Source organism: Ovis canadensis, chromosome 8 (genome assembly GCF_042477335.2).
Source record: "Ovis canadensis isolate MfBH-ARS-UI-01 breed Bighorn chromosome 8, ARS-UI_OviCan_v2, whole genome shotgun sequence".
NCBI classification, from domain to species: Eukaryota; Metazoa; Chordata; class Mammalia; order Artiodactyla; family Bovidae; genus Ovis; species Ovis canadensis.
In genome coordinates, this window is record NC_091252.1 from 88721047 (window position 1) to 88742278 (window position 21232).

At 37.9% G+C, this 21232-nt stretch overlaps 1 protein-coding gene across 1 annotated transcript in view; it reads right to left on the bottom strand.

Moving 5' to 3' along the window:
• The window catches only part of SYNE1 (spectrin repeat containing nuclear envelope protein 1), a 495298-nt gene that overhangs the window by 374775 nt on the left and 99291 nt on the right, over positions 1–21232 (bottom strand). The window contains exons 4-7 of the mRNA XM_069598737.1: positions 13936–14031; positions 8592–8675; positions 2100–2192; positions 479–657 (exon numbers count right to left, since the gene is read on the bottom strand). Of these exons, the coding sequence (XP_069454838.1) occupies positions 479–657; positions 2100–2192; positions 8592–8675; positions 13936–14031 (452 nt within the window). The remainder of the gene's footprint in view (positions 1–478; positions 658–2099; positions 2193–8591; positions 8676–13935; positions 14032–21232) is intronic.

Below are 21232 nucleotides of genomic sequence, written 5' to 3' on the forward strand. Positions count from 1 at the left end.
CACTGAAAAATAAAATTGCTGGCAAGTTTCAGGACATAGAAATAAAGTATAATTATTTCAGAATGTGGACCTTAGTTCATAATATTACTGAATAGCACGTAGTAGTCTCATGAAGAGATAATCACGTTTAAACCTCTAATTTATTTGTGGAAAGATTATTTAATAGCAGCAGAAAATCCAAACAATGACCTAAATAGAATTAGTCCTCATGCTAATCAGAGTGTAGGGATTAAACAACTTAATCGGGTCCCATCACATAAGTGAAGAAGGAATTAGCTTTATTAGAGCATTTTTCTAGAGTATCAGGGGTGCTTTCTATCCACGTTTTAACTCAAGACAAGAGTGAAAGGAGACCTGAAGCAAAGCCAGTCATTCATATGTCTCCACAAATTTTGCAACCACTGCAATGAGCGCTCAGTCATAAACTAACTTCAATTTTTCAAGGGTTTCTTTAAACAAATTCCTGCTAGGAACTTACTTGGTGACTGTGTACTGGACCCACTTCAGTAGCGCCTTCTTAGCGTTTCCTTGGATCTTGGTGGCCACCTTCCGTTTGCTCGGGGGGCTGGCGGTTTCAGAGCTGACCATGCTGTCCACGGAGGATGCGCTGCTGGACAGAGCCTGCAGCTGGGGCAGGTTGCTGGTCAGCTCCTCGATCTGCGTGTGCAAGTCAGCAAAAACATCAGCATTATCCCGGTTCTCGAATCAGATGTTTTACTTTAACAGCTTGATTGATCTTAACATCCTTAACACCCCCTGACCACGTAGACTCTTAAAGGACACAATTGATGTCTTACTCTTCTATCCACTTCCTGCTGCTGCTGCTAAGTTGCTTCAGTCGTGTCCGACTCTGTGGGACCCCATAGGCGGTAGTTCACCAGGCTTCCCCGCCCCTGGGATTCTCCAGGCAAGAACACTGGAGTGGGTTGCCATTTCCTTCTCCAATGCATAAAAGTGAAAAATGAAAGTGAAGTCGCTCAATCGTGTCCGACTCTTAGCGACCCCGTGGTCTGCAGCCTTCCAGGCTCCTCCATCCATGGGATTTTCCAGGCAAGAGTACTGGAGTGGGGTGCCATTGCCTTCTCCGTGTGCACTTCCTACCACATCTAAAATGGGACCTTGGACCCAGTAATGAACACTTGTCAAATACATGCATGAATGAATAAAAATAAAACCTAATGGTTTTCCAAACTCATAGAATGTACACATCAAGAGTGAACACTGTTGTTTTAGATTGACGTATATGCAATGTTCAGTGCAAAGTAGCTAGCTAGCGGGAAGCTGCTGTGTAGTGCAGGGAGCTCAGGTCCGTGCTCTGTGATGACCTGAATGGGCGGGATATGGGACTGAGAGGAAAGCCCAAAAGGGAGGGGACATATGTATACATATGGCTGATTGGCTTAATTGTGCCGCAAAACTAACACAGCATTGTAAAGCAACTATACTCCAAGTTTTTTAAAAAAAGAATGAACCCTCATGTAAACTATGAACCTTGAAATGATAGTGATGTGTCCACAGAGGTTCATTAATTGTAACCAAAGTATTATACCACTCTGAAGAGGGGTGCTTGTTAAGGGGGAGGCTATCTATGCATGTTATGGGTGCAGGAGGTACAAGGGAAATCTCTGTCCTCTTTGCTCAATTTTTCTGTGAACCTAAACTACTCTAAAAAATAAAGTATTTTTCTTTTAAAACTAACCTATTGGCTAAAAGAATTATCCTGGATAGATTAACAAGTTAATTTCTTCCTTCAATATTTAAAAGGAGTATAGAACCTCTTCTTTCCAGAGGACAAAGTAAAATTTCCTGAAGTCTTTCTACACCAATATTTCATCTCCATCATGTCCTGACCACTTTTCAGGTTGGGTATCTAGGCCAGAGTTCTTTGGGGACTTCCATATATAACACTTTAACAGAGGATAAAGGACCTTTTCCTGCTCACACACAAAAAATAATATATATGTGAAGGTCACATTTCTGCTAACTTGAGGATTAACCACAGAAGTATGGAAAATGAAGGTATCTTCATTATGGAAATGTCCACCACTATCTCCATCCATGACCTTCTATCAACTGAAAAGGAAGCTGAAGTGCAATACCTGGAAATACAGGATAATGGTCCACATCAATCCAAGAACAATGGAGGGTCGACCATCAGCTATATCAGTGGAGTTAATGTTGACTAATTTAATCTGTTCAAAAAGAAAAACTGTACTAGTAATGTACTAGAAGATTACAGACTATTTCATTATGCAACAAGGAGCAGTTTATTAGACATAATAACATCTGGTCATGCCTGTGCAGTGGTACACAAGAGTAAGTAAGGTGAGCCATAAAAACCAAACAAGCACATGGTTTCAGTGGAAATTCCAGGGGCATTCATTAGGTGCATACAATCAACACAACTACAGAAATTCCAAAAACTAGTTTGAATTTGAAAAAAAATATGACATCATGCAAGGAATTACTAACAAAATACCAGACAGGAAACAAAAAGGGTTATTCTTTACATTCAGAGGTTGACTGGAACGTAAAAGAAACTGTGAGGGGTATTTTAAGAAGATACACTTACTTTGAAGTTTGTTACCAAATAGCATGAAACTTATGTTCTCTTTTACCTATAAAAGTCAGGAGTTAAAAATTCTAAAATTTGTACTAACCGGTGATCCTCTGTACATGGACTGACATGAAAAACAAAGGAAGAAGATGATACATATACATAAATAGTCTTTCAAAATCCGCGTTATTTGTTCAAAGTGGGTAAAAAATGTAGGTGGTGAAGGTAGAGCATAATTTGCAGAATACATTTTAAAGACAAAGGAAAGCCAAGAAAGAGTAAAGCAGAAAGTGATCGTGGGGCTCAGTTCCCTGCTTTGGGGCACTGACAACCGAAAAGCATTTAGGATTAATCCGCCTACAGCTGTCCTCACTTATTCATTTAACGACTTCCCAACTGTTGAGAAATGTGACTTCCTAAGTCTCAGGAAAATGGACTCGTATGGTAGGCCCAGCTTAGTTAGTCTACAGAACAGAACTGACAACTGCTCCTCGTCCTCTTCACAACCAATGAACAAATTAGAAAAAAATAAAGTACTCCTTAGATTCCAGTTCAATAAGGATTTAATAAGATGTGCTATTAATGATAAAATTCAGAAGTTTGTAAATGGTTTACCTTTTTAAATTATCAGAAGGAAAAATATCCCACAAATACTTTACTCTTGACTAATAAAAGTTATTAGTTAGGTATAAGAAGAGTAAGGTAAAGGCTAGCACAAAAGTCACTGTAAATAATTTGAGACATACCCATGGGATTTTGCTTTACTAGTGAAGTTCATTCATCAAGTTCAGAAAGAAAACAAAAAAAAGGAGAATTCCCATAGATTACAAGCTTAGGTGTTTATTTCTTTAAAACCTAGCACATAAGATATGTAATACTTTTTATCATATTAATAATAATAAAAACTTAAAGTATAAATCATATTTCTTTAATCTTTTATGGCAGAACCTATTGCAATCTCATATTCATTTTAATTGCTCTGTTTTATACCCTCTCCAGAATTTTCTCCACATCCATTTTAGTATCTGCAGGCCACAGATTTATAATATATGCTAATAACCACAAGATTAATGCATTTAACAGAATACAGTTTTTTTCTCTTTCCTTACATATCATTTTTTTAAATGTAATTGAATATATGTTATATTTCCTACCTCAACCCAGTTCCAATTATACTATGAAGTTTACATATTCAGCTTACTATAGAATCTAAAGATCTTTTGCTCAACTTGTGAAGAAAAAATGTTTTTCAAAATTATTTTTTCTCTTAAAAACTGTTCCATAATGGGTTTGAGGAACACAGGTTTTATGTTTGTTTTACCTCTTCTACCTTGAAAAATCCTATAAAATGTACAATAACTTAATAATCTAAGATTGTAAGACAGGCAACATAGAGACATCCAAAGAGACTAAAGAATTCCAGAGACCAGAAAGGACCCCTCCATGGAGAAAAACTCATGGAAAGTAGTGATGAATCTATTCATCAGTCATACAAGTCTTATTAAATGCTAACATATCCCTTTTATGTAAACTAGTGGAAAATAAACAGAAAACAGGGTTTTCTTCAGTAAAACTTGAAGAGTGTTATTCTGTAAATCAAGCTAGAACCCAAGTACTAAACAAATCTATCATGTAAGGAAAAAACCTAAATGGGGAACAAAGCAAATATAAACATTAAAGAAAAATTCTTGAAAATATGTTTGAGACATAAGTTCTTAAATTATAAAGAACAAAAATAAACAGTGAGAGGGAGGGAACCAAAGAGTTTTCAAAAATTCCTTCTATCCCATAGTCAATTATTTTGTGAGCCAATGGGGTAAATAAATGCAAGAAAAAGAAGCCTGAACCATGCATTTCAGGTAGATTTTTAAAAATTAAAACAGGTTTTGAGATTTGTGGAGACAAAAAATACTTGGGTTTTTTGTCCTAAGACTCAAATGTATTGCTTTTTGTCCTTAACAAATATAATATTCAAAATCTGAATTCTCTACTTTCTAAAATTTACTTAGGTTTGTTCTGTGAAAATGGAGATGGTACAAAGAAGTTTTCTGTGAAAATAAGACTTTTTGGTTTTCTTTATAAATGATGCTTTTCATAGCGAAAGTGAAAGTCGCTGAGTCATGTTGGACTCTGCAACAGTCCATGGAATTCTCCAGGCCAGAATATTGGAGTGGGTAGCCTTTCCTTTCTCCAGGGGATCTTCCCAACCCAGGGATCGAACCCAGGTCTCCCGCATTGTAGGCAGATTCTTTAACCTGCTGAGCCACAAGGGAAGCCCAAGAATACTGGAGTGGGTAGCCTATCCCTTCTCCAGTGGATCTTCCTGACCCAGGAATTGAACCAGGGTCTACTGCATTTTTCTCCAAGCCATTAATTAGTAAAAAGAATTTTGTTCCACTTTCTAGTCAATGACTATACATCAGAACAAGAAGAGCGGACATGTTCGCCCTGTCAATGAATACAAACCAGAACAAAGAAGGACACTATTGTTATATCAGTAAAATAGAAGTCAGAATGATTTGGCAAACTCTAGCTACTCAACCCACTCCAGTACTCTTGCCTGGAAAATCCCATGGAGGGAGGAGCCTGGTAGGCTACAGTCCATGGGGTCGCAAAGAGTTGGACACGACTGAGCGACTCCACTTTCACTTTCAACTATTCTGTTAAATAAGGCTTTGTTCAGCTTTCCATGAAAAACTCGTTGAGCAAGAGAAGGAAGAGAAACACTCCATTAGGATGATGTTAGAGTGAACTGGAAACAATGTCCAGTCTTCTACAAGAAACTAAGATTGTTTTTTTACACATCGCAGTGCCTAGACTCTCTGGTGTGAAGTTAGCACACCTGACTGAGCTTTATCCTGACTCACTGCACTATCAACTCATCAAAATGCAAATTATTTAAGAGCCAGAATATATTTTATTTAATTTTTTAATTTTTCCAGAGTTCCTATTTTATAAAAAACATTCAGATATGCACTTGTGGAGTAAATGAATTAATTTAGCGCATAGAGATAGAGAAGTAAATAATTGAATTTTTTTTTTCCAGAAGTATCTGGATATCATTCATAAAACTGATTTTGGTACTGCCAAACACAGACTTTTCTTGAATTTTCACAAGTTAGAAAAGGCTAAATCTAAAAGGACTAGTGCAGCCCTTTTGGAGGGAAATATGTCAACACCTAACAAAACAAAATATACACTTATGTTTTGATCCAGCAATCATACTTCTAAAAATTCACCCAGAAGATGCACTTCCAATAATATGAAAGTACTTATGCACACTTATTAACAGCATCATTGATTCTGTTTGAAAAATGCTAGAAACAAGCTAAATGCTCATTCATAAAAGAATGGTTGAATGAACTCTGCCATATCCAGACAATGGAATAGTATGTAGCTGTGAAAATGAATGAGGAAGATCTCTATGAATTGATTTGAGTGATTTCCAGAGCATAATGGAAAATGAAAATGGTAAAGTACAATTGGTTTATCTCTAGAATGCTACCCTCATGTAAGGAAGAAGGTGGTATATGAAAACATACCTGCAAGAATGATCTTGCAAAAGAAATATAGAAAAGATAAATCAGTAGAAAGACTGGTGAACAAGAGATGAGAAAAGAAGTGAAAGGAAGGGAGTGGGTATGGAGAAGTAGGGATGGGGAGGAAATGCCACTTCTCTAAGTATAACTTTTACCTTGAATCATAGTAATGTCTCATTCTCTAAAATAAAAAAGTCAACTATGGCGTGTGTGTGATGGTTACCCAAAGTGGAATATAGCTCTATTAGGGAAGTGAAAGTTGCTCAGTCACGTCCGACTCTTTGTGTCCCTGTGGACTATATAGTCCATGGAATTCTCCAGGCCGGAATACTGGAGTGGATTGCTGTTCCCTTCTCCAGGGGATCTTCCCAATCCAGAAACTGAACCCAGGTCTCCCACATTGCAGGCGGATTCTTTACCAGCCGAGCCACCAGGAAAGTATAACTCTATTAGATAATTCTATTACAAATTAATAACACAATTACACTGAAAGGGATGTGGAGAACAGAAGTGATCTAAGGAAATTTGGACAACAGTCTTTTGACTGGATATTGTAATGCTGAAGACGGAAAGAACTGTACATAAATACTGTTCTCCAGTTAGTAGATTTGTTATTCATACAATTTGGGTTAACAAAAGTAGTTCTGAAACTACTTTGTGTATATATATTAGGGATGAAAAAGAAAAGAATATATTGTAGATGAGAGCCAGGTTTCTCGTTGTCAGAGAAAACAGAAAAGAATCTGCATGAAAAGGATCTTGAGGTGTTGGACTGAAATCAGAACTGTCAGTTTGAAGTAATGGTTTACACACATCTATAACAGCACAAATTAAACACAGAGAGAGAGAGAGAGAGAAGGAGAAAGAGACATAGATTTCTATGTATACCCAGATCAGTAAACATACACTTTTCTAGATCTGTATGTGGGCCTGGGGCAATGAAACCTCAGTAGCAATGAGCACACACAGCACCTAAATCTTGATTTCTAAATGCTATTCACTAATGAAAGGAACAAAGCCCCATTAGAGAAGTGGTTGATTCCAGGACTGGGGTAGGGGAAATATAAGATAAACCTTGATAAGCTTTCATTCTAGAAAATAAGGAAATGCTTATAAAAGAATGGGTCCATGTCAAAAGAGTACAGGAGTCAGCATAAAGGAAATCTTAATGGCCAAAAGTAGAAAAATTTGAGCAGCAAAATAATAATAACAACAACAATAATAGTACTCATATTGGATTAAAACTATAGAATAAAATAAATATACATGAGTCCACAATGAAGCAAATAAGCAATTGAATAAATAAATGGGGAAGAAGAAAGATTGTCTTTTTCTTACCTAACAATTCCAATTAATTAGTATAAAAGAAATGAGGGAAAAACAAAACCATCATCAGGTGAGCAGCACAGAAGTATTACTGAAGGCAGCTGACAGTAAAATCAGTGAGCAAAAGTTTGAGGAGAAGCAGAATATTAGCATAATCTCAATTCTCTTCCCTAAGTTATTTCTCAATTATGAAGGGAAAAGTAGTGCTTTTACCACTAAAAAAACTCAGTCGGTGACTTCATCAAGTATTTGAGGGTAGCATCACCAGCAATAAGCCATGATAGAATCCTGTCCCTTCTAATATGATATATTGAGAAGAATATATCGTTTCCTTGGGATTCTTGTCAAAAGTGAATAACCTCAATCTAATCATGAGAAAATATCATACAAACCAAGCTGAGACATTCTGAAAAATAACTGCCTAGCAGTTACCATCAAGATCAGGAGAGACACAGAAAGACAAGGTGGTATAATGGAAAAGACAAAGGAGCAACTGAACACTAGGTGTGTTCCTGGATTGTGCCCTGGAATAGAAATAAGACACTGGAGGAAGAAATGACGACGTGAGATTAGTTTCTATGCTTTACTCGACAGAAGCATATCAATTTTAATTTTCTTATTTGATAGCTCTCCTGTTACGTATATGCCACATGTGTGTTATACTATTATATACATGCATAAGGGACCAATACACTAGTGTTTCCTATGTACTGCGTGTGTGTGTGTGCTCAGTCATGTCTGACTCTTTGAGACCCCATGGACTCTTTCAGTCCCTGCTAGGCTGCTCTTGTCCATGGAACTTTTCCAGGCAAGAATACTGGAGTGGGTTGCCATTTCCTCCTCCAGGGGATCTTCCTGACCCAGGGATTGAACCCGAGTCTCCTGATTCTCTTGCATTGGCAGGCCAATTCTTTACCCATGCGCCACCTGGGGAGCCCTACATATATGTGCCATGTATATAAATAAGTGTTTCACATTAGAGAAAGCTGACCAAAGCACAGACATGACATCTCTGTGCCGTTTTTGCCGCTTCTGCAAGTCTAAAATGACTTTAAAATAATACCGCACTTTTATGTCATATCGATTGCAAGCAGTATTTCTAGCCCCAAAACCAATGTTGAAAATATTAGTATGGCCACGCCTTCTTCTTTTGTCTCCGTTTCTCTTACCTTCCTTCCTTCAAGAAACTTCAGTGCTGTGCCAATGTTTGCCACGGCATGAATTCTCTTCATCCGGCGTCCTTGTTCACATGGCTATGAAAGGGAGAAAGACAATAATAAATAAAAAGGCACACATTAAAATGATAGTTATAAAGAGCTATTTAAATGGATTCAAAATATACTTGAAGAATGTTTGAGAACAGCCAACATCACTCCATTTCTATAAAGGTTAGCCAATACCTCCAGGAACATTATCCCCACAGCACTTGGAAGGTGTGTAATTGACTCAATAAATAAACATTCATTCTTAGCTTATGAATGCACTTACCCTTAGGGTTTCTGTATGCCTAAGGTTAGAAATTCACAAAATTCCTATGCTGTCTATTGAGACTGTTCCCCCTGTAAATTAGGAAGTATTTTTATGAAAAGTCCTCTTGGTGCATGTAAGGGGGCTTGAGAAACATGGGAAATCTCTCTCCTTTCCTCTCAATTTTGTCATAAACCTAAAACTGCTCTGAAAAATAAAGTCTTGAGAAGAGCATTGTTGGCCACTCACATTTTTTTCAGCCATATCAACATGAAAGGCACTAACAGTGTCAGTGATATTTCGGTTTGAACAACCAAATGCCTGGTGCATGGGCACGCGTGCCACGTCACCTCAGTCAGGCCTGAATCTTTGCAACCCTACGGACTGTAGCTCTCCAGGCTCCTCTGCCCATGGGATTCTGCATGAAAGAATACTGGACTGGGTTGCCATTTCCTACTCTAGGGGATCTTCCCAACCCAGGAATCGAACCCACACGTCTTATGTCTCCTGCATTGGCAGGTGGGTTCTTTACCACTAGCACCACCTGGGAAGGCCACATGGTTTATATGAGCCAAGGTTAAAACGAAGGAAAGCGAGAAAGAAAATGTTCTGCACAAAACAGAATGATCTGGTACAAGGATACTAAGTTACTTGCATTTAACTTAGCAAAATGTAATAAATTAATACATATTTTAATAAATATAATAAAATAATAAGTGACTTCTATGTGCCACACTGTTCATTTTAAAATTCAAAATAACTTCAGTAAAGTCAGTAGCATTACATTTACAGGGCCTGAGAGGATAACAAGTCCATGATTGCAGAGCTGATAGACTGGTCTCTTCTCCGTGACACCAAAACTCTATAAACAATTTCCTGTTAGAGCTCATTTCCAATTAGTAACATAACAGGTGATTTCTATGATATGATTTTAAACAAATATTTAAATAGAAAATATACTTAACTTAAAAAAAATTTAGTCTTTTCTTGCATGGCTCACTTAGTTATTTAATTAATTATCTTTTAAAACGTACAAAGCGTCTAGGAACCTGCAACTAAAGCCAAGTCAGGAGCCAGAAATTAAGAACAAATGCCAGATCCCTCAACATGACCCTTCATCTCATCCTCCTGCCTTCCTACCCCATGGCAACTATCTCATATTTGCATCAATTTTAACACAATTGACCTGCCATTAACTAACAAAATGATCCTCCCTACCAGGCTACAAGCTCTTTGAGGGCACCAACCATACCTCATTTATCTTTGTTCTCCTTCGAGGGCAAAAGGCAGTGCCTTATCCATAATAGTGACTCCAGATATGTTAGCTGAACAGTCAATAGATAATGCTAAACCCAGTTACACACAAGTTCTACTATAAATGTATGATCGATGCCTAACAAAGTCACCTGATGGACGCACAGGAGCCTGTGATGATCTTAATTTCCTGAAAATGCCCACTGGGTAGTTTTAAGTGGCTTTTTAGACTCTTTTTAAATGCAGAGTGTTAAGGAGTCTTTAAAAGGACTATACAGAAGATTAACAAAATTGATAAGAAATAAATTTCTCTGCAGTCCTTCAGCTTTATTCAAATTGCTTCTACTATTTTAAATTTTTCACCAGCAATTCTTCACATTCTTTAAAAAAAACCTGAGTATAAAATTAAATTTAGTATTCCTATCTTTATGTGTGATTAAAGATATATAATCATGGATCCATTCAAAGAGTAAATGTTCTATAAATAATAATCAAGTGATATAGAGAAACCCAAGGATAATAATTCCAAAAAAGTTAAATTCCCTAGTACTTGAAGTAAAATCACAGATAGGAGAGTCACAGTAGGTTATTAAAAGAAACTAAGATATTGAGATTTTTCTCTTACATTGAGATGCTGATGATAAGAGAATATTAAGGTATTTGGCTGCATTTCCCAGAAGATCATGGTCAAAGCCAGAGTCCTAGGCTATCTGAATCAGGATGTTAAGTATAGTGTTCTTAACAGAGCTCTACGTATGAGATAATTATAGAGTTCCTGAATTCTGCTAACACTCCTGAGGGAAATGCTTTTGTTCACATTCTGCTTTTGAAAGCTCTATAAGAATGCCTCAGATATTCAGCCCCTTAAATGATGCTTTTCATCTAAATGTAGCCCTGGATCAAAATGCCCACCTGTACAAAATTTAAATAATGATCACCAAGATTTATTTATAATTTCGGAGTAATTTCCTTTTATGCAATTCAGAATTTTGAAGGGTTTAATAAAAATAAATAATGAAAGGGACTTCCCTGGAAGTCCAGCGGTTAAGACACCATGCTTCTACTGTAGGGGACATGGATTTGATCCCTAGTCTGGGACCTAAGATCCTTCATGCTTCATGGCACAGTCAAATAAATAAATTAATTAATTAATTTTGTTGTTGTTCAATCACTGAGTCATGTCCGACTCTTTGCGACCCCATGACCTGCAGCATGCCAGGCCTCCCTGTCTTTCACTATCATCTCCTAGAGTTTGCTCAGACTCATGTCCGTTGAGTCAGTGGTGCCATTCAACTATCTCATCCTCTGTCACCCCCTTCTCCTCTTTCTCTCAATCTTTCCCAGAAACAGGGTCTTTTCCAATGATTTGGCTCTTCGCATCGGGTGGCCAAAGCACTAGAGCTTCAGCTTCTGCAACAGTCCTTCCAATGAATATTCAGGGTTGATTTCCTTTAGGATTGACTGGTTTGATCTCCTTGCTGTCCAAGGGACTCTCAAGAGTCTTCTCTAGCAGCACAGTTTGAAAGCGTCAGTTGTTCAGCACTCAGCCTTCTTTACTGTCCAACTCTCATACCCATACATGACTATTTGAAACACTATAGCTTTGCCTAGATGGACCTTTGTGGTCAAAGTGATGTGCCTGCTTTTTAATACACTGTCTAGGTTTGTCACAGCTATTGTTCCAAGGAACAAGCGACTTTATAATTTCACGGCTGCAGTCACTGTCTGCAGTGATTTTAGAGTCCAAGAAAATGAAATGTGACACTGTTTCCACATTTTCCCCATCTATCTGCCATGAAGTGATAGGACTGGATGCCATGATCTTTTTTTGAATGTTGAAATTTAAACCAGAAACTGTATTTCTATGTCCCAGTTTCCTCCGTGTTAAATAAGAATGCTGACATTCTTTCTGAAATTGCTTCTAGCTTCAAGATTCTAAAATTTTTACCATGGCACTTACCAGGGCACCTAAACAGAAGTAGAATTATTATGTCAAAATTATCTAGATTCATTTAGCTTGGCAGTTAATGCCCATCAAGGTTTCTGTATACTGTTGGCCAAGTAGAGTGGCACAATTATAATGACACTTTGAATGAGACACTTCTTAAATTTTGTTTGAATTATAATGAAGTTTCCTTCATATAAGTAAATAGCTTAATTCAGGAGGATACATGAAGATGGCTAGTTACACCTGACCATCAAGGAGGTAAATGTTTCAGTTTGATGACTCTCACATCCTAATGCTAATCCAGTTTATTTAGCTCATGCATGCATCTGTTGATTCCAAATTGGATTGTCACATGTGTCTTGTTTGATTTCTCCCAAAGCGGAGCCTGAGATAAGAACATGGGTGCATGCATTGACTAGGGAGATGGTCCCAGGTAGCAAGAGTGAGGATGCATGGAGAGAGAGAGAAGGAAGGAAGAAAAATTAGTTAACAATAATCTGTAATAGTTCGGTGTGCTGTTGAGGGTCTCTTCAGTGGGCAACTGGGGCTCAACTCTGCTGAGGATCCAATGGAGCACTCCCTGATGTGTGAAATAAGCCTTGAAATGGTCCCTCCTACAAATGCCAGGCTGGAGTTTTTATTCACAGATTCCCATCCCCTTTGAAACCATTAACTTTCCCACACTTCAGGGTTGCCTTGTGCAATCTGTGGCTTTGATACAAGCCCTGGGGACAGAAATTCAGACAGGTGTTGTCAGAGCTTGAATTGCGATGCTAATGGAGGGTGTGGGTCATGTCCACCTCTGCCGTGGCTAGACCAGAGGTGAGCTGAGATGGCTCACCAGAAGCCTCTGCTATAATACGAATGCAAGTAGATAATGACTTACACAAAAATCATCAGTTTGTATTTTCCAACAAACAACTATCTTACATTTATAAAAGCTATGTTGAAGACTCCTACATGAAATTATGACTAGGCAAAAACTAGGAAATTGATGACTAGGCAAAAACACTTTAAAAACCTCAATTATTCAAGTAATGATGATCAAGCAGCTCTTTGTCAAGATGCAACAGATTAAGAAAAAATGAGTACATCTAATTTTGGACAGTGTCTAGTGTTATACAATATTCTGAAGATTACTTCCTAAGCTCTTTTTAAAAATTGTGGGAAATGTCACATAAATAATTTATGTTTGCAAACTACTTCTTTACTATTCCAAAATGAAAAAAAAAAAAAAACATAAGCCAGAAAGAGCTAAATATTTTATTATTTTAGTAATGAAGAAAAAGACATTTTATAGGTCAGTGGCAATTTGTTTTTCACTCTGCTAGTTCTGCTGAATATAAAATCAAATGATTCTGAACATGCTGTTCCCATTACAAATGACTGATGATGGAGAATGTCCATCAATGGATAAAAATGCCATGTTGCTTTCAAGCTTAATTTTCAATACTATGGAAACAACTGGACCAACAATCCTTTCCAAATGGAAAGTAAGCACTTAAAATGTGTTAGATACTAATTTCCAACTTATCTTCCTGGTTACCGTAGAGATAGATGCAGCAATTAGCCGGGACTGACTATTGATGAAGCTCTTTACCTTTACTTGTAAGTTGCTACTACTATACATAATGTTTTAAAGCTACTACAGGTGTCCAGGAACAAGAAAGAAAATTTATTCCTTGCTCCCAGAAGTGACCGATAGACTAGTGTTTCCTATGTATTACCAACTACAAAAGAGAAAAGCTTTTACATGGGTAGCACGCTTTACACTCCCCAATCTACACTTCTCAAATTTCAAATGGGAACAATTTGACAAATCTGATCACAGAAAACATCCTTACCAGTTTCTGCCCAGACAGGACTTCCAGCAAAGCAAGTAGCTTCACACCATCTTTCATGTCTTCAAAAAGATCATCTACCACCATCGGGGGTTTCCGCTATAAAATTTAAAAAATGAGTTAATGCAAACAATGCTTCTCTCACTCTCTGGCAGACATTTGGTACTCACTGTGGTGAAATCTGGTGAAAAACGTCTAAATGTCAAAGTCCTTTATTAAGGATGTGATTGGCAATCAATTTCCATAGATGCAAAGAGAAAAATGATCCTTTGGAGATAAACTTAACATTCAAACAACCTCCTGTTAGGGTTTTTACATACACACCAATGTTGTTTAGAAAGGGAGTATTTTTTAAAATTTTCTTCCTTTCATTCTTTATTTACTTTTGGCTGCTCCAGAGCTTGCTTGCTGCTCCATGGGCTTTTTCTAGCTATGGTGAGCGGGGGGCTACTCTCTAGTTCTGGCGCTGGGCTTCTAACTGTGGTGGCTTCTCTTGTTGCAGAGCAGGGCTCTAGAGTGCTCGGGCTTCAGCAGTTGTGGCCCATGGGCTTAGTTGCTCTGCACCATGCAGAATCTTCCAAGACCAGGGATCAAACCTGTCTCCCCCGCATTGGCAGGTGGATTCTTAACCACTAGACCACCACAGGAAGTCCACAGAGAGGGCGTGTTGACAAGAGAGAGATGGTGTGGGATAAAGGAGGAAAAGAGGGTGCTATTAACATAAAAGATAAGAGAGGGGTTAAAACAGGATGTATGCAGGGAACAGGAGGTACCCCAGATAAACTGGAGCAACCTCCTTACCTGAGTGAGCACACTGCTGGACCGAGGCAGGTGCCAAGTTTCTATGAACATTCTCTCCAAGGTAACCTCGTTAGCTCAGGGACCTGCTGTGGGGACACTGTTAGCTCAGCCAGCGTGGCAGATTGACTCTCCTGTGGGTTAGCTGGCCACAACCGTTCTGTTTCACAAGCTGGCAAATCCTGCAAACCCTCTCTCACTGTGTGGCATTGAACCCAAAGGATTGTAAGCTCAAGAGTGCAGACTGATCAGGGCAAATCTATGCCACTACTGGAAAAATAAGCCCATACTTAATTCACAGGGAATTTTTATTATTTTACAAAGGTTATGTAATACCTGGGCTTCCCTGATGGTAAAGAATCTGCCTGCAATGCAGGAGACCTAGGTTTGATCCCCGAGTCAAGAAGATCTCCCAAAGGAGGGCATGGCAACTCATTCCAGTATTCTTGCCTAGATAATCTCATGGACAGAGGAGTCTGGAGGGCTTCAGTCCACAGGGTCGCATGAAAGTGAAAAGTGAAAGTGAGGTCGCTCAGTCATGTCTGACCCTCAGTGACCCCATGGACTGCAGCCCACCAGGCTCCTCCGTCCATGGGAGTTTCCAGGCAAGAGTACTGGAGTGGGGTGCCAATGCCTTCTCACACATATACTAGAGTTTATGAAATCTTGGATTAAGGTATCTTTTGGATCAGAAGGAAGCAAAAAAGTGATGCTTAAAGTTGATGGTCAACAGAAGTTAGGTGACCTCAGATTTCTCACAGAAGATGAATTTCAAAGAAGTCTATAGCTGATTCATGCTCTGTAATTTTCTAATTCTCCCTGATCATGTTAAAAACCTAATGCTGTATACCTGACCTTCAATTGTCTTTCTTTCTTTTCTAGAAAGTTTTTTTCAGAGATATTTAATCACCAAATGTTTTACTGAAACATGATTTTTTCTCTACCCACTGATAATGGCACATTTATATTGCTCTTATGACTGCATGAATTACTGTCTCTGAATGGTATAATTCTAATTTTAAATGCATTTTTCTCTTTATAAAATAATAGCTGAATACATTATGTTCTCACGCTGTGAAATACACGTTCAAAAATAACAGAGTTTTCATTTTTAAGCTTTGTCTTTTAAATTCCACTATTCACACTGCTTACTATTTATACACCAAAAACGTAATAGTGACTTTATATGCTAAGCATTTAAATAAAATTATTTGGAATAAAATGAGCCTTTCTTAATGAAAAATATTCAACATGATAACAGTTAAAATTGTGGAGCCGGTGATGGAGAAGGAGGTTTGGAATGCTGAGGTTCGTGGGGTCGCAAAGAGTCGGACATGACTGAGTGACTGAACTGAACTATCGTCATTAAAAATATGGTCTATTTGTCTTTTAAAATGTCCATTTGTATCCTAATAATAACAGTGAAATAACGAGGGGAAAAGTTAATAAACACATGATACATTCTGCAAGCAAATACAAATGGGGGTTTTCATATATTGTGTTAACTGCAAACATATTTTAAAAATTAAACAAGGCAGGGAATTTTCATGAAATAATAAAGATTCCAAGAAATTGGACACCAAAAATAAAAGATAAATTGCATCCATCTATTATGCCTTTAAACATACACAGGTGGTGGCTCAGGTACCAGCAATGCGCGAGACCTGGGTTCAATCCCTGGATTGGGAAGATCCCCTGGAGAAGGAAATGGTAACCCACTCCAGTACTCTTGCCTAGAAAATTACATGGATGGAGGAGCCTAGTGGGCTACAGTCCATGGGGTCGCAAAGAGTCAGACACAACTGAGCGACTTCACTTTCTGTTACTTTGAAGAACATTTTCTTTTTTTGCCATATCACGAGGCATGTAAGATCGTAGTTCCGCAACCAGGATTTGAACTCGGGCCCCCTGTAGTGGATGTGTGGAGTCCTAACTGCTGAACCACCAGGGAAGTCCCTGAAGAACACTTTGTCTTCACCCCACCTCTGCCCCTCATTTGTGTTCTCCTGCATCCCTACCTGTCTTCCACATGCTCCCTGCCCCTTTCGCCACTAGAAGTGGCCTCCAGACCAGCACTGACCTCTGAACAAGTCAGTGAGCCCTCATCCCACTGCACTGGGCCTTGATGTCACCAGCAGTGGTGGTGGCTGAGGCCTTGTTGGCCTGTCCGTGAGCTGCTTCTCCCCAAGCCCTTTTGATCAGCCTGCCTGGTTCACAGGCCTCGTCTACTTCTCTCTCGCTCTCCTTTCTTCCTGACTGTGGCCATTCACCAAACCCAATCCCAACTCCTCTGTTGTTTAAAAAATTGTCTGGACAGGCATGATTCTGGAGTCCTTCTTTCCAGGTAAGTGTTCTCTACTAAACATTGTCGAGCACAAGGCAGGCACTCAACAAATACTGTTGGCTGATGGACTGAATGAATAAAGTTTTCTTAAAAAAATGATCTTTGCCCTATGCCCATACTAATGGTTCTCAAAATGAGGCGCATATATGATGAGTAAAGAAAAATGATCTCCAGGTTCTTGGCAATCCCAGACTACAATGCAATGCATAGAAGCATCTTGTTTCTGAGTGTTTTATTCATAGGAGGAACTCATTAAAAACTTGTTGAAGACATGAATGAAGTTTCTAGCCTGCACATGGGGGAAAAAAAGCAGGTGGTTTTTATCGCAAGAACATGGATACTTAGAATACTCTCATTTCCTACTTTCCCATTTAGCAAATTCCTGGTCAGTTTTATGACACAGTCAGTCTTGCATTATCTTTTCCAGTTTTCCAACTGGAATTAAGTCACTTCTTTTGTGTTAGTGCATGGTTCCGATTATAATAATCATACTGCATTACAGTTAGTTATTCACAAGTCTGTGTCCTCAGGAATTCAGATCACGGACTTCCGGAGGATAAGGAAGTTGAATATGTTTATATACTTAATACCAAGACCAGGGCCTCGCCCATAGGCAGATATCTCAGCAGAGATATGTGATGCTTATCTGCAAGTTACCTGTTGGAATCTTGGAGAGATAACAATATGAAGCAAAATAAGGACATGAAGCAAAATTTTCTTTTCTAAGAGGAAGTATGAGTTGCTTCTGAAAATTTTTCACCAATATCTTCCTACACAAAGTAAAGAGATGCAGTCTGACGACTATTAGCAGACTAATTAGAAGCTGGACAAAATATTTTTCTTTAAAATAAAAATGTTTATGTTATTTATAATATGCAACTATTATATTTTCAATACACAGAATTATAGAACCTAGTATGTAATAAATTCTTGACTTAATACCTCAACCCGTAACAGAGGAAACAAACAAACCTTTGACTGCAAAGAGCTCGCAAAAATGAATCCCAGAAAATGATCTCTATATTTCTATAAGCTCTATCCAATTTTACATAATGTACATGCTGTGTAAAATCACTTTATTTATCAAAAGACGTTACCAGAGATTATACTAGAATAAGACATCCTAGCAATTATTGGACAAGTTTTGCTCTCCCATTTTGTATGAAGTACCATTTATCTAGAGCAAATGGTCAACTAGAGGGGACCTTTACTATCCTGACAATAGTGCATTTACTTTTGAAACAATCTTTTAATAGAATATCTCTCATCTAAAATCTCTCTCTTGTCATATATATATAAGTATTCACAGCATCAATATGATTTCTTGGTAGGATTCAGGTCATGGTGCTAGAGGCCAAAAAGAAGAGATAGAAATGAGGGTAATTCACTGGAGCCTGACTTAATGGAAAATAGAGATAATGTGGTTTGTTCCGACGGCTTGACAATGTACAGTTTCAAGCACTAGACAGAAATCTACCAGGCACATTTTAAGACCATAGCTATCTATTTTTGATTAAGATAAAATTACAATTAGCTCTTAGTTTTGTACAGTGTTTGGAAATACTATACTCTTTGCTCTGGAAATCCCATTTAGATATTCTGCAGATACTCATGACGAATCTGAGATTCATGATAAATCTCTAAGAATGGAATGTACTGACTGAGAGGAGAGGGAGATGGAGAAAACAAAAAGAGAGAAAGAGGTACCTGGCTTCTGTGGCTACTCCATTCTAGAAGCTCTCCTCAAACTAGGCTTAAGCCCTAAGTTTTGGCTGTCAGGGGATTGTCTAAAGTCTCTGAAACTCAGGGAAAAGGCACATCCTGGCTGTGCCCTCAGTAGTTAACTCATGAGTGGAACAGATCCCACAGAGTATTTTTCTCTAATTTTTTTCTCCTCCTCCTTTATTTTGTGGCCCCTTTAATTTCATACAGTGAGATCTATTCCTTTACTCTTAGAACTTAAAGGAAGGAGACCAAATATTTCTCCTTCAACTTTATGAAATCTGAGAAAACACAGGGATCTTTGGCATCACTTTTACTGAGCATTGCCTATATTGGGGAAAAATAATCTATTCTCTGTCACTGTGTGTATGAGAATAACTTGTGACCGTTTACTAGTCTATAAGTGCTAGTACATGCTTAATCCTTATCTACCATTACTTTCATATTTTCACTCATATAGGAAGATCATATTTGCTAAGCCACATGTTTATTTTATGTCCGTAGAAAATTGCCTTGGGTTCAATCCCTGGGTTGGGAAGATCCCTTGGAGAAAGGAAAGGCTACCCATTCCAGTATTCTGGCCTGGAGAATTCCATGGACTGTATAGTCCATGGGGTTGCAGAGTCAGACATGACTGAGAAACTCACTTTCAGCAAGTTGCAATACTGAAGAGAAGAAGGAATATGAGAATAATTTTGAGGAAAAAAAGGCATAACTACTGGTTATGAAATGAAAATTTAAGGAATTCTCACATTTTAAAAACCATACAGAAATCATAATTGCCATTCTGACAGGTGTGAGGTGATATTTCATCATGATTTTGATCTGCATTTCCTTGATTAGCGATATTGGGCATCTTGTCACGTGCCTGCTGGCAATGTGTATGTCTTCTCTGGGAAACATCTATTCAGATCCTCTGGCCATTTTTCAGTCATGTTGTGTTTTGGATATTGAGTTGTATGAGTTCTTTGTATATTTTGGATATTAACCCCCTCTAAGATATGTCACTTGCAAGTATCTTCTCCCATTCAGTAGCTGATCTTTTCATTTTGTTGATCATTTCCTTCACAATACAAAGGATTTTTAGGTTGATATAGTCCCATTTGTTTACTTTTGCTTTTGTCTCCCTTGTCCAAGGAGACATATCAAAAACAAACAAACAAACAAAAAAACCCTACTAAGAATGATGTCAGTGAGTGGATCGCCTACGTTTGCTTCTAGAAATCTTAGGATTTCAAGTTTGATATTTAGGCTTTTAATCCATTTTGGATTTATTTTCAAGTATGACATAAGAAAGTAGTCCAATTTGATTTTTTTGCATGTAGCTGTCCAGTTTTCTCAAAACTATTTATTGAAGTAGCTGTCATTCTTCCATTGAATATCCTTACCTCCTTTATCATATTTTAATTTCCTGTAGAAATGTGCATTAATTCATGGGCTCTGTATGTGTGCATGTTCAATTGCTAGGTCATGTCCAACTCTTTGTTACCCTGCGGACTGCAGCATGCTAGCCTTCCCTGTCCTTCACTATCTCCCAGAGTTTGCTCAAATTCATGGGCTGTCTATTCTGCTCTATTAATCTATGTGTCTGTTTTTGTGCCAGTACCATACTGTTTTGATTACTGTAGCTTTGTAGTATAGTTTGAAGTCAGAGAGTATGATGCCTCCAGTTTTGTTCTTTCTCAGGATTGTTTGGACTATTCAGAGTCTTTTGTCTTTCAATACACATCCTAGAATTATTTATTCTAGTCTGTGCCATCAAGAGATGAATTAAGATGTGATAAATATACAATGGAATATTACTCAGCCATAAAAAATTATGATTTTTTTTCCACTTAGGACAACATGGATGGATCCAGAGAGTATTATGTTGAGTGAAATAAATCAGACAGAGAAATACAGATACTGTATGATTTCACTTATAAGTGAAATCTTAAAACAAAAACAAAAACAAATGAATAAACATAACAAAACAGAAACAGATTCACAGATATACAGAACAAACAGGTGGCTGCAAGAGGGAAGGGGGTTTTGGGAAGGAGAAAAATAGGTGAGGGAGCATAAGAGGTACAAACTTCTATTGACAAAATAAATGAGTCACAGGTGTGAAATGCACAGTGTGGGGAAAACAGTCGATAACTGCTTAATGTCTTTTTATGGTAACACTAACTAGATTATTGCAGTGATCATTTTGAAATGTACAGAAATACTGGAATAGACACAAATCAACCATATATGTTGGAATAGACATAAATTGGCCCCACTCACACCATGTCTCCTGTGGCCATGTCTGCACATTTAATAATATAAAACTTGTAGCATTTTACTTTACATTGCTAAATACCTATCTCAGGCTTGAAAATTTGTGATTTCTACATATCTAGTGATATCAATAAAACTGAACTGGAAAAGACCTAAAGGAGAAGTCTGGAGTAC